Here is a 13641-nt window from a genome sequence, read left to right on the forward strand (position 1 = left end):
CTGCTGCAGAACTGCTAATGTGTCTGATTACAAGGCAATGCCTTTAGGCTGATTGACAGGTGTCACCTTATTTGTGATACATGCCCTAGATACAGACTTCCAAAACTCCGAAAAACTTATAATTTCCAAAACACAGCTGGCCTCAGGGTTTGGGATCATCAGGGGTGACAGACATCCCAATTCCTACCACCTGCTTCATACCTTTATTTTTAGGACAATGAAGTATTTTAGACAGAACTGTTTCTTCTTTGTCAGTCCCTCTCATTGTCTTCCCTGTCCATGTTTTTATATTTTATCTGCTATCTACAATTTTTTTATGACTTAACATTTTTAGAGCATTTTTAGACTCACGGCCAAACTGAGCGGGGAAACTAGATTCCCCTGCCCTTCACATGCGAGCCTTCCATGTTAACATCCTCAACCAAGTTGTGCGTGTGTTACAGTCAGTGAACCTACAGGGTCGCATTGTTATTACCAAAGTCCATAACTTGAACATTAGGGTTCGCTCTTGGTGTTTTACATTCTGTGGGTCTGGAAACCCACTTATTTTTAACCCGATTCTTCCAAAATCCCAGTGAGCAGCCAGAGCAGCAATGATGGTTTTCCCCCTTGTAGAGGGGAGAGTGGGGCCCAGGGAAGTTAAGATCCTTAGCCTGAGCTATCCCGCAATTCGGTGGCAGAGTCCAAGCCAGTCCTTGATTTCTTGGTAGAGAGAAGAGGAAAGTACCGCTCCCCTCCTCCTCATTCCAGGGGAAAAGCCCTCTGCAAAAGAAGCTGGCTGCTTCTTCTGGGGGTCTGCAGGTTCGAAGGGGCAGTGCAGACAGTTCCAGGCAATGAGAGGACCCATGTGGGGCAGCAGAGTCAAATCTTTAACGGGACTGTGAATTTTGAGAGGCCTCCTTGGGCAGGTGGTGGGGAGTCTGCAGGGAGAGTCTGGACTGCAGGGAGGGACCGGGGACCTATAGCCACTGCTGAGCACCATCCTCGTCCTCCGACCTGCTTCCCACCCCACCTGCCCGCCCCACTAGGCCGTGACCCGCCCCACGCTGCCCGACCTGCACCTCTCACACCCGCAGCCCCCCAAATGCTTGGAGCCACCATCCCACCCCGAGGAACCCAGTGATCTGGAGGAGCTGGAGCAGTTCGCCCGCACCTTCAAGCAACGACGCATCAAACTGGGCTTCACGCAGGTCTGGGGTCCCCTTGCGCGGTGGGAGGTGTGTGGCGTGGGGGCGTGGTCAGTTGAGGGAAGTGTGGGGCGTAGGCCGCTGATTGACGGTCTGATTGACCCAATACCCGACGACCCCTCCCTGACCTCCGCCCCATCTCCACCCCACTGGCCCAGGGTGATGTGGGGCTGGCCATGGGCAAGCTCTACGGCAACGACTTCAGTCAGACGACCATTTCCCGCTTTGAGGCCCTCAACCTGAGCTTCAAGAACATGTGCAAACTCAAGCCTCTCCTGGAGAAGTGGCTCAATGACGCAGGTGAGATCGGGCTGGAGCTCTAGGGTCGCGGACCTGATGCGGGCGGTGGCTGGGGGAGGGGCCCTCTCAAGCCCAGGTTTCCTCCCCGGCACAGAGACTATGTCGGTCGACTCAAGCCTGCCCAGCCCTAACCAGCTGAGCAGCCCCAGCATGGGTTTTGACGGGCTGCCTGGCCGGAGACGCAAGAAGAGGACCAGCATCGAGACAAACGTCCGCTTCGCCTTAGAGAAGAGTTTTCTAGCGGTGAGGCCCCCCACATCCTCCTTGGCGGGCCAGAGGGTGGCAGGAGGAAAGGCCAGTGCTAGCGAGCCCTCTGCCCACAGAACCAGAAGCCTACCTCAGAGGAGATCTTGCTGATCGCGGAGCAGCTGCACATGGAGAAGGAAGTGATCCGCGTCTGGTTCTGCAACCGACGCCAGAAGGAGAAACGCATCAACCCCTGCAGCGCGGCACCCATGCTGCCCAGCCCAGGGAAACCAGCCAGCTACAGCCCCCATCTGGTACCGCGAGGGCCCCGTGGGGGGCAGGGGAGCCCCAAGCCGGCAAGGCACCTGTGTGAAACAAACCTACCTGGTTGTCCACAGGGCCTAGAACAGAAGCCAGCAGCGTTGCCCCTGGGGGCAGACTGTCGCATAGAAATCACAGTCATGCCAGGAACACAGGGTTTCCAAGTCATGTGCGGGATTCAAGCACCCTCAGATATACTCGTCAGAGCCAGCGTTATCACAGGGGCATAGCAACACCGGATGGATATATGTGGCCAGGGCGTGGTCAAGGTTCACACCCACACAGAGACAGGGAGAGGTGTTTTTCACCTGGCAGGGACATCATTACACCCATGGGGTATCCTCAGGACCACAGCTCATGCACAGGCCCACTCAGCATCATACACAACTGGGACATCCTTTTTCCATCCCTTTATTTCCATTTGTAGAAAGGGCTCCAGAGGAATGATACTCCAGAGAGGAGCCTGCTGCCCCAGGGGTGTGGAGGAAGGAGGGACCCTTTGAGCTGAATCATAAAGGATAAGAGAAAGCCAGCCATGGGAAGGAGGAGGGCCTCCCAGGTGAAGGGACCAGCGTGTACAAAGGCCTAGATGCTAGAGTGTTAAGCTTCTTTGGAGGCATTTCATGCAATCTCGAGTAGAGCTGCCGTGTCCGTGAATGGACATGGGGGTAGAGGATGGGTGGGGGCAGGAACCCCAACTTTCACCATGAGGAGCTTGAATTCCAACCTTGGGCAGTGAGGAGCTAAGAAGGAGTATTAAGCTGGGAAAGGACAGGGTCAAATTTAGCAAGGCTTTTGGGGCTGATAGAAAGGTGAGACTGGAGGTAGGGAGGCCAGGAAAACCATAGATGATCCCAAGAACTGAAGTAATATTGCATCCCAACACTGACACAAAGATTTATCCTCAAAAATCTTTGAGGGCAGGTGGGGCTAGGTGCAGTGGCCCGTAATCCCAGCAACTTGGGAAGCTAAGACAGAAGGATCGCAAGTTCAAGGCCAGCCTCAGTAACTTAGTGAGACCCTGCCTCAAAATAAAAAATTAAAAGGGCTGGGGATGTAAAAGGATAAAGTGACCCTGTGTTCAGTCCTCAGTACTGTAAAAAATAAAATTAAATATCTTCATTCTAGGAGAACCTATGTTATCAGAGCACACAGAGCAGTTGCTCCTCAGTTCGGTCACTGCAGGCAGGACATGGCATCGAAAGGACTTGAGCCAGACTAGATGGTGCCAGGTGGGAGGCAGGGAGACCTCTCAGTTGAGAATTATTTCTTCCTGGTCGTGACTCAGAATCACCTAGGGTGAATGTGAGGAAAGCTATGATGGAAAGCAACTGACATAATACAAGTGCGGCGTTGTATCCAAAGACCCTTCTCCCCCCATCCCTGGGGGAGAGCAGTGGGGGTCATATGCAAGGGGCGCATCATGGGGGTTTCTGGGAGACAATGGCCTAAACATAGCTCCTTTTCTCTCTCCCCAGGTCACACCCCAAGGGGGCGCCGGGACCTTACCATTGTCCCAAGCTTCCAGCAGTCTGAGCACAACAGGTCAGGGAGGGCCGAAGATGGGAGGGGGACTGGGAGGATGCTGCCCAGGCTGCAGCCCGAGGTTCGCCAGGGGTTGTGTGGGGCCATGGGCCTCAAGGCTGAGCCTGGGGGTTGGGGGTTAGGGGGAGTAGGAAGGACAGAAGATAGAAGGCAGACCCCACTCCTCCTCCACCAGAGCATCAGGGCTCTAATCTGCTCCAGGATTTCCTGTGAGGAAGGCATGGGGTGGCTAAAAAGTGACACACACACAGGTTTTGTCCCTGGCCTCTGTCATTTGTAAGCTACACGAACTCAAGCAGTTACTTTACCTCTCTGAGTCTCAGTTTTTATAAAATTATTACGAATGTGTAATACATAAGAAGATATATACATAAATAATTACAGACCAGCGTGCAGGAACTGGGCTTGTAGCTCAGTGGTAGAGGGCTTGCCTAGCAGGCCTGCCAGAGGCCCTCCGGTCAATCCTCAGAACTGTAAAAAATTAAAAGAAATAATAAATAGAGGGTGCCTGGCGCCGTTGGAAGCTCCTTATAAAGCACATAGGCTGATTTGCCACACCCATTTTATGAGATAGGTTCTATTGTTATCCCCCTTTTCCAGATGAAGGAACTGAAGATCAGAGAGGTGATCACCTCAGGGCACAGCTGGGGCATGACAGAGCCAGGAATCTTAATCTCAGGACATACTGGCCCTCAACCCCTCCCTGCCTTGCCCATTCCTGGGCCACCAGCAGTGTGCCCATGCCCCTGCCTCCTTCATGGCCCCTAGAGGGAGCCCCTGAGTGGGGTTTGTCTCCCGGGCGCTCCACTTGGTGTCCGTGGTTCAGGGCATGCTTCGCAGAGCCAGCACCCGTCTGGCACAGGTTCAGTAGGTGGCAGCTGCTCTTATCAAGGTTATTGGGACAGTGGTTCCCCTTGCAGAGGTACGAGGAAATGACTCTGGGCTCAGGGAAGAGGGAACAGGAAGGTGTGGTCCGTTCTAACTGAGGAGCTGCTGAGTGAGCTGGAGGGAATGACAAGCAGGGGTTGACCCAGCTTCCTTGATGGGTGACTTAGTGAAAGCTGAAGACCCCATCTCTGTCTCTCTCTGGCAGTTACTACCTTATCCTCAGCTGTGGGGACGCTCCACCCCAGCCGGACAGCTGGAGGGGGTGGAGGCGGGGGCGGGGCCGCGCCCCCCCTCAATTCCATCCCTTCTGTCACTCCCCCACCCCCGGCCACCACCAACAGCACAAACCCCAGTCCTCAAGGCAGCCACTCGGCTATCGGCTTGTCAGGCCTGAACCCCAGCACGGGGTAAGTGTGCAGGTGCGGGCAGGGAGGCTGTGGGGAGAAGCTGGGTCGCTGCTGCTTTCAGGGTGGGGAGCTGCCCCCCAGTTCCCTGCAGCTCCCTACCCCTGCTAACGCCTCTGCTTTGCTCTTGCAGAAGCACAATGGTGGGGTTGAGCTCCGGGCTAAGTCCAGCCCTCATGAGCAACAACCCTTTGGCCACTATCCAAGGTGCGTGCTGCCTCATGTCACTCCCATTGTCACCAGTCCTGTCCCCTAGTCCTGTCCCCCAGGGCCTCGAGCCCCTGCCCCCTGCATTTTGCTCCAGCCATGCCGTCCTGCCCCTGCTCACTGCATCGCTCGCCTCTTCATCCCCATCTTGCCTTTGGGGAAGGTGTGAGGGTTGCTGATGGGGGCAGTGGGACAGGTGGGGAGACAGACAGGTTGCACTGACGGGGTCACTGGGGTAGGACACTGGGAGGCAAAGGTCTCCCCTGGCCTGGTGTGCCTCCAGCCCAGCCTCTCTCTCTCCCCACCAGCCCTGGCCTCTGGTGGAACCCTGCCCCTTACCAGCCTTGATGGCAGCGGGAACCTGGTGCTGGGGGCGGCTGGCGCTGCCCCAGGGAGCCCTGGCCTGGTAACTTCGCCACTCTTCTTGAACCACGCCGGGCTGCCCCTGCTCAGCGCCCCGCCAGGCGTGGGCCTGGTCTCAGCAGCGGCTGCGGCAGTGGCAGCCTCCATCTCCAGCAAGTCTCCTGGCCTCTCCTCCTCATCCTCTTCATCCTCGTCCTCCTCCTCTTCCACTTGTAGTGAGGCGGCAGCACAGACCCCTGGAGGCCCAGGGGGGCCCGAGGCAGGGTCCAAGCCTGAGTGAGGGCCCACCATGCTTCCCCTCCCACTCCTCTGACCCCCCGCCTTGATCCCTCGCCTGGGAAGAGGGCGAGGAGGCCGGCGGTGGGGGTACAGTGGGTCCTTGGAGCAGGAGTGACAAGGGAGGAAAGACCAAAAATCCAACCAACCAAAAAAAGGAGAAACTAACCAACAAAAAAGAAAACCAAAAATAATCACAACAGAAACCAGCTGCCCCAAAGGAACCAGAGGTGAAAAACAAAACAAAAAAAAACAAAAAACAAAAAAAAACAAAAAAAAAAAAAACCAAAAACAAACGAAACCCCACAAAATCAAACCAAAAACCAGTCTCGAGCCAGACCTCAGAGTGCTCACCCTCACTGCTACGACACCAAATAAGAACCCCAGCCAGGAGCGGAGCAGCCTCCTGCAGGTCGGACCTCATGCCGCCGAGCCCTGGCTGTGGGGCCAACCTCCAACCTTGCCCCCCCAGGTGGGGGTTAAAGAAGGAAAAAGAGAATGTGCCAGCCTGCTGGTGCCAGCCTGCTGACCCCTGCCCCAACCCTGGGCCAGCGGAGACAGGGCACAGCCTGGGGCAGAGGGCCCTGACCCAGAACCACCCATCAAACGTACTTTTCCAGAAGGTGAAAGAGAAAGGGCCTGAACAACCTTACACCAAATATTCAGTAGCTTCATCCAAAGGATGTACAGACTTTTTAGCGTTGTGCTCAACAGAATGTGTCCCTACCATGTGTCCCCATCTCCCCTGGCCCCCGGCTCTCCCCACCTGGGCAGGGGGGTCTTTCTTTAGCCCCCTTCCCTCCCCCAGCCAGGGGTGAGTTCAGGGGAAGGCCTGGGGATGACTTTTCACCCCTTGTACCTCCCCCTTTTCCCTTTGAAGGGTGGGCTAGGCCATTTTGCCAAGTTCCAGCTCTCATAAGTCCCTCCTCAACCCTGTCACCCTCTTCTGTGCTGGAATCTACCCCTTTCCCAGCCTATGGGAAGGTGGGTGTTTCAGGCAAAAGGGGACGGACGAGGTGAGGGCATTCAAGTTGTCTTTTTTTCCATCCTGTCTGTCAGTTTCCCTGAAAAAAAATATTCATATTCCAGTGCCTATCCGTGGGATCCTTCACGTTCTTTGACATTAACCAGAAACCAAAAAGATAACTCACCTCGCTCCGCCCACCCTGTGCCCCTCTGACACTGGCAGATGCCTACCCTCCCCCACCCCGACGCACACACGCACGCACCCCCATTGTGGGTTCCTCCAGATGGCATCCCCATCAGGGTCCATGTGGCGGGGACAGTGCCATGACCTGTGGCCCCCATCCAAGAGGGCGCTGTGGTGGCCACCACTCCCATGAGACCTCCACAAGTCTTGGCTGGACCCTGTGTTTGCCCAGCTCTAGACACATCTTGCTGACGGACAGAGGAGAGACGCTACTGGGAGCCACCATGCCCTCCTGCTATTGTGGAGGCCAACAAAGTTTTGAACCAAAAAAACAAACAAACAAACAAAAACAAACCAAACAAACAATAAATTAAAACTAGAAAAAAAAGAATTTATAGATATATATATATATAAATAAATATATAAGGGAAAGAAGACAAGGACTCTTCAAGAATAAGAAGGAACCGAGGTGGAGCCAAGCCCCTGCACCAGTGGTCCAGGCCCTTGGTCCCCAAGACGGATGGAAGGACGGATGCTTCTTTCTCTTCACAAATACCTCATGGACGTCGTCTTCGGGAAAGCCGGAGGGGGGCGGCTGGGGCAGCGCCTGTCCCTCAGCCAGGGTGGATGGAGGTGGGTGGGCAGGGCTGAGAGAGGGTGTCAGGGACAGGGGTGAAGAGCCCCAAACTCCTCGCCCCCCCAATCAACTGAAAAAGCTTTAAAAAAAAAAAAAAGACAGGAAAAAAATAAGAAGAAAGCAAAAAGAATGGACGAAGGAAAACCAACAACTTTCGGGTGGTTTGATTCCTCCTTTGATTTCTTTTTCTGTTCTCTCCTGTCTCCTTCCTCTCTCTGTCCTCCTCCCTCCCCTCTCCTCTCTCTTCTCCCTTTTTCTTTGCTCTTTTCTCACTTCTCTCAATCTCATTCTATCTGTGTCTCTCCTCAAACCAAAGTGTTGCTGTGAAGGACTGGAGCCATTGAAATCAGAGTGGTCCCCGCCCCTGGCTGGGCAGGAGCAGAGGGAGGGGAGAGCCTGGAGAGGGCCTGGTGGCCTCCATGCTTTCTGCTGGACACTCCAAGGAGAGGCAGACGGAGCCCCAGCCTCAGCGTTCTCTTTTCTTCTGGTCTCCCTTCTCCCAACCGGGAAACAAAACTGTTGGGCTGGGCCACAGAGGCAGCAGAGACTCAGCCGACACAAGGGCCTCGGTGCCTTGTCTGGGCAGTGGTGGAGTGGCCGCCTCTCCCACCCCTGGCACTGATGGGGCCTGGCACCTCGTCAGCCCATCCTTGCTAGAATGTAAGCATCTCCGATGAACCAGCTCCCTGCCCTCACCCTACCTCTGAGTTTGTCCATTTTGATGTCCTGAAAAGGGCCTGGTGAAAGGACCTAAGCCCCAGCCCAAGGGTGGAGAGGGGCCAAGGGCTCCCGACTGGATAGGAAGGATGTTTGAGCAGAGCAGAATGAAAGGAATTATAACCAAAAACCCCCTCCAAGAAGACAGGCAGCATGGAAGGCATGGTGGAGATGACTCAAACGAAAGCTATGATTTTAGACCAAAAAAAGGAAAAAAAAAAAAAAAAAAAAAAAAAAAAAGGAAAGAAAATCCAGGACTCACCACCACCCACTTCCTCCTGTTTCCTCCCCATCAAGTCCCCTACCTGGGACCCCTCCCCATCCCAGCCTGCGGGGAGCGGGGCAACGAGAGAGGAGGAAGCAGGGCAGGGATGGGGCAGATGCCCTGACTTGGTGGAGGGACCCCCATGCAGCCGGGGGTAGAGGGGACCCTCCCCATCCAACCCCCACAACTGGGAAAAGAAAAACAAGAAAAAAGAAAATTCCTGGGAGGGGGGGAAATAACCAAATTCCAAGCTTTAACTACAGCTGTGAAACCAAATATTGGGAAGGGGCGGGAGGGAGGGAGGGAGGGGCAGGTGAGCCCCAGGTCTCCCCCCCTGGGCCCCCCTCCTCCGAGGACTCGAGATAAGGCACCAAATACCTCATAGAACTTTAATGTTAAAAAAAAAAAAAAAAAAAAAAGGAAACCAAATATCGTTGGCTGGGGGCCAGCCAGGGCAAGGGGCTGGGGGCTGGAGGGAGCTAGGGTTGGGAAGGTGATGGGGGATTCCTGCCCCCACCCCACCCGCCCCCTTCCACTCTGGCCCCCACCCCCACCCCGCCTCGACTCCGGGAAACAAAACTATCTCATCGTTTTTATTTTGTGGTCTGTACAGAGCCTGTGTCCGTGTGTCTGTGTGTGAGCGAGAGAGTTGGAGGGCTGGGGAGCTTTATGTGGGGATGGGGAGGGAGACCCCAGGCCAGGCTCTAAGCTAGCTTAGAGGTCAGATGGGGGCCAGGGCCCTGGGCTAGAGAGGAGAGGTGAGTGAACTGGGGCAAGGGGGAGCCCTCTGAATTTCCCTTCTTCCCATCCCTGATGTCCTACTTAAGGGAGGGACAGAGACTGGGTCTACTTAATGATGGGCTTTTTAATTGTGCCAAAAAAGAAAAAAGATGCCAGTAACTAAACCACCTCTCTCTGTTCTCTTCTGTGGGGCAGGGTGGGGACTAGAAGTGGGAGGAAGGGGCTGGGTGTGTATGGGGGGTGAGTAGTAGGGATTGGGGCCCCAGGTCCCTATAGAAGTTGGGGCTGAGATCAGGAGGGGGATGGTATGAGTTTTCCACACATCTCCTCCCCAGGGAAGGCCAAGAGAATGGTCTCCAAGCCTGGCACCCTGGAACTAGTGGGGGGTGACCTCTTGACCTATATTTTCTCACCCACCCCAACCCCAGGGTATCTCTCTCTTCCTCTAGCCCAGGGTAGGGGGAATTGAATGAGAGTGAGACAGATTGAGCAAGATTGAGACACGCGGGCCCCCACCAGTCTCAGTGGGAAAGGCAAGTGCGAGAGATAAAGGCCTCCAAGAGAATAAAGAAACAAACCAAAGATTTAACCATTAAAAAAAAAAAAACCCACAGACAACTCCGCTACCTTTTTATACGTTGGGAAAAAAAGTGAAAAAAAATTTAAAATAAAAACTTAAAAAAAAAAATACACAAAAACTCCGAGCCGCAGTTCCCTCGTGCGGTTTAAACTTTGACCTCAACAGTCTCCAAAGCAAGACGATGATGAGAAAGGAGAGAAAAATAAAAAATAATGTATATTTTTAAGTATTTGTCCTTGAGATGTTAGCTCCTTGTGAAACAAACAACCACAACAACAACAACAAAAGGAGCAAAAATTTCAGAGAGAAGTGTTGCTGGGATGGAGACAACAATTTACTATGTCTGTGACCCCTCCCCTCTGCCTCCCTCCCCTTCCTCTCCCTTCTTTTCCTCTAGCCCTGCTGCCTTTCCCCCAACCTCTCCTCCAAGACCAGGGGCTCAGTATTTATTTATGTAATTGCAGGGTAACTGGGAGCCTCTCTCGACAACTTGTAGAGGCCTCTGGATCATGGTGGGGTGGGGAAGGGGCAGGCTACCTTTAGGGAAAAGCAGGGGCCTGATCTTTGATCAGCTCTTCCTGCTCCCCTCAGGCCTCTTATCCCACTGCTGCCACCATCACAGCCCAAATTCAGGGCTACACTAGGGTAAAGTGACCACCCCACCCTGTAAAGATCTGATTGGCTCAGCCCTTTTGGGGGTGGATGTCTCTCACTTTCTTGTGTGGGAAGACTTAGAGAGGGTGGCAAGTAGTGGGCAAGGGAGACCAAGTGGCATCCAAAAATCGAGTAGGCCCTGGAGTACACCTGCCTTTCCTCCACTCCCCCAAGTGAACCCCCTTTTCAGTTGTCTGACCCCTGTGTTGGTAGCCCTCCTCTCCCATCCTATCCCTTTCCCTGTCTCTTCTCGTGGTAGCGGGTTAGCGTTTCAGTGTTCTTAACTCCAATCTGCTTGTTCATTGTACAATGTGCTTCTTTTAAGGCCCCATTTTTGTAACTTGAGTGTGTCATTCATCTGAACAACAAACATCAAAAAATAAAAAATTAAAAACTGTACAGAAAGAAATGATGCCTGTTCTCCCTTGGTCTTCTGACTGTGCTGGGAAGGGTGGAGGAGAAATCAGGGTATGGGGTAGGGATGTGTTATATGGGGAGGGGAGAGTTTTACTTCTTTCAAATACTGACTGTTCAGAAGGCCTGAACAAAATTTTTTCCCAATCAGAAAATGAAGTTCTGGAACTTAGGATGAATTCAAATTCCTGCATCCAAAATTCAGTTCTGCCATTTTGTGGATGTGATCTTTAATATGCAACTTACAGTGTTCTCATCTATAAAACAGAAAATACCTATCTCATGGGACTGAGAGAATTAAATGAGATGGTATAAGTAAAGTGCTTAGGACAGACAACACTGTCAATAAATTTGACAGTAGTCAATAAATGAGAACTATAACAAAGCCAGGATCCAGCAAGTATTTATCCACCTCTATTTCTGGATACTTCCCTCGAAGACTTTAAAGCTCTTTAAAACAAGCTGATTTTGAAGTTGTCTGGCGGTATGATGTATATATCACCCCCCTTATTTTTTTAGAGGGACATTAGCTATTATTTACTCAAATTCTTGTCCCTATCTTGAAAAAGTTATTTGCAGGAACAACTCACAGGCCACACCTGGGCTGACCCCTAGAAATCACCACTGAAAATCAGAAATGGTCTTAACACTCAGCTTTCTCATAAAAATATACTGAGAAAGCCATTGGAGTTTCTTTGTCACTGAACTATTATCTGATGTCTGTGTGGCAGGTAGGTGCTGGGATTCTGGCAAAGCCAATAGTGAAGGGTAGGGAAAGGGGAACGGGAAGGAGAAAAGACTGGGAGAGGGGTTTAAAAATTTGGTAATGAAGTATTAGTGATGCGTTTTTTTGGCAAGATTAAAAGTAGAAAAGCAAGGGGTGTAGGGTGCTTGCCTTGTGTGCATTATACCCAGACCCTGTGCCCAGCATGGCAAAAAAAACAAAACAAAACAAAAAGTTCCTCCCCAACTCTTAAATCAGCAGGAAAGGATAGTGTGATGTGCGGCTTCCAGTGGTGCAGTCAGAACCACGCAGGTCATCGTGTGACAGGCAGTTGGCACACCAGTTTGCCACTTGTCTGAAATCTCAACTGTGTCCACATGTAACCCAGTGAATGTGTCCAATTTCTGTACATGTCCCACCTTCTAGTTACATTTGGGCCTACTCTTTTCAAGAGCATATCCGGTACTCTTGTGTGATGGCGCACACCTGTAATCCTAGCTACTTGGGAGGCTGAGGCAGGGGTATTGCAGGTTAGAGGCCAGCCGGGGCAACAAAGCAAGACCCTGTCTCAAAATAAAGGCTGAGAATGTAACTCAGGGCTTATCTATCTAGCATGTGCAAGATCCTGGGTTAACTAAGACCCTAGTATTGTGGGTGGAGAAAAGAGGGGTACTAGAGGAGCAGTGTTCGGTTCCTTTGACTGTTTTGCTTCTACAACTTCCATTCCAACTGAAAATAGTCAACCCAAGCCTCTCGTTAAGGGCCTCCAAGTCACTGATCAGAATTGGTGTGTGCACAATACAATCCTGGGCTGACCCTAGATGTGCTTGCTTCCAAAACTCGGAAAGAACTGCCCAATACACATTGGAGTTTGAGAATCTTTGCCTGTCCAAGTCGAACACCAACATCAAACAAGTGATCAGCACGTCTTTTTTTAAACAAGATTCAACTGAACACCATCTAAGTTTCAGCAGGGTGATGGAGAACAATACATTTCTGGAATTTGTTTGCAAACATTGCATGTGTAAACTTTTTTCAGGAGTCCTAAGCTTTTATTATAGGCTCCAGAAAAGAATAATAAAGGACAGTCACCCCATCATCATAGTTGTTCTGTTTAAAGCACCATTTTTTTTTTTTTTTCCAGTCTATGGTCAACCATTCCTATTTTTTTTGGGGGGGAGGCAGTTGGGGCAGAGAGTTACCAGGGATTGAACCCAGGGGTGTTTAACCACTGAGCCTCATCCCCAGCCCTTTTTATTTTTTGAGACGGGGCCTTGCTAAATTGCTGAGGCTGGCTTTGAACTCACGATCCTGCCTCATCCTCCCAAACTGCTGGGATTACAGGTGTGTGCCACTGCACACTGCCTTTTTTTTTTCTCCCCCTTGATTCAGCCTGATGTCTGGTTTTGCAAAGATGAATCTAAGCACTTATTTGATAAGACTTTCAGGATATTATAGTATCTCAAGAATGCAGTTCAGGAATCAATTTGTTCTGGGAATTATGGGTACCTGGCATGATAGGCTACCATGGTTCAAACCCTTCCTATAAAATATGCAATTACTAAAGATGATGTCCATGATCAACATGCCATAGTGGGAAACAACTACTTAAGCGAACTGCTCATTAGGTGCTTTTAGGACATCAAACGGATGAGTACATTTTATTTTTAAAATTAAACAATTTTGTAAAATGTTAATGTAATAGAAAAGCAGTGGAATTAAAAGACCTGATTTCTAGCCCTTCTCACCTCTACTGCCTCTGTGGCCTTGGCAACTCCCTTCCGAGTCCTCTTCTCATCTGAGTGACAGATCTTCAAATGATATCCTAAGGCCTCACTGGCCACAAAGAGCCAAAGGTCTGAAGGGAGTAGAGTATCAGGGATGCTCATTGTGCAGGCCTTGGGTCTCCCATTCCCAGAGTTTCAATATAAATAGCTTCTCTTTCTACTTCTCTGTATTGGGGTTCCAAATTAAGAGTTCTTTCCAACAGAAATATCTGGAGAAATCTCAGGGGGTGGTGTCTTAGAGGCGAGGCTGGCATAGCAACTGAGCATGCCCCATTCTCCCGTCTCTACCACCCTC

At 51.6% G+C, this 13641-nt stretch overlaps 1 protein-coding gene across 12 annotated transcripts in view; it reads left to right on the top strand.

Moving 5' to 3' along the window:
- The window catches only part of Pou2f2 (POU class 2 homeobox 2), a 74164-nt gene extending 66729 nt beyond the window's left edge, over positions 1-7435 (top strand). For 5 of the 12 annotated variants that reach the window (XM_047529922.1, XM_047529925.1, XM_047529923.1 and 2 more), the window contains 8 exons: positions 1029-1190; positions 1346-1487; positions 1582-1730; positions 1811-1987; positions 3473-3539; positions 4633-4834; positions 4965-5038; positions 5347-7435. In XM_047529922.1, coding sequence (XP_047385878.1) covers positions 1029-1190; positions 1346-1487; positions 1582-1730; positions 1811-1987; positions 3473-3539; positions 4633-4834; positions 4965-5038; positions 5347-5681 — 1308 coding nt within the window. In that variant the 3' untranslated portion in view covers positions 5682-7435. The remainder of the gene's footprint in view (positions 1-1028; positions 1191-1345; positions 1488-1581; positions 1731-1810; positions 1988-3472; positions 3540-4632; positions 4835-4964; positions 5039-5346) is intronic. The other 7 variants (XM_047529932.1, XM_047529931.1, XM_047529934.1 and 4 more) reach the window with 3 other exon arrangements.
- Positions 7436-13641: the final 6206 nt, after the last annotated feature.

This window comes from Sciurus carolinensis, chromosome 16, assembly GCF_902686445.1.
Source record: "Sciurus carolinensis chromosome 16, mSciCar1.2, whole genome shotgun sequence".
Classification (NCBI taxonomy): Eukaryota; Metazoa; Chordata; class Mammalia; order Rodentia; family Sciuridae; genus Sciurus; species Sciurus carolinensis.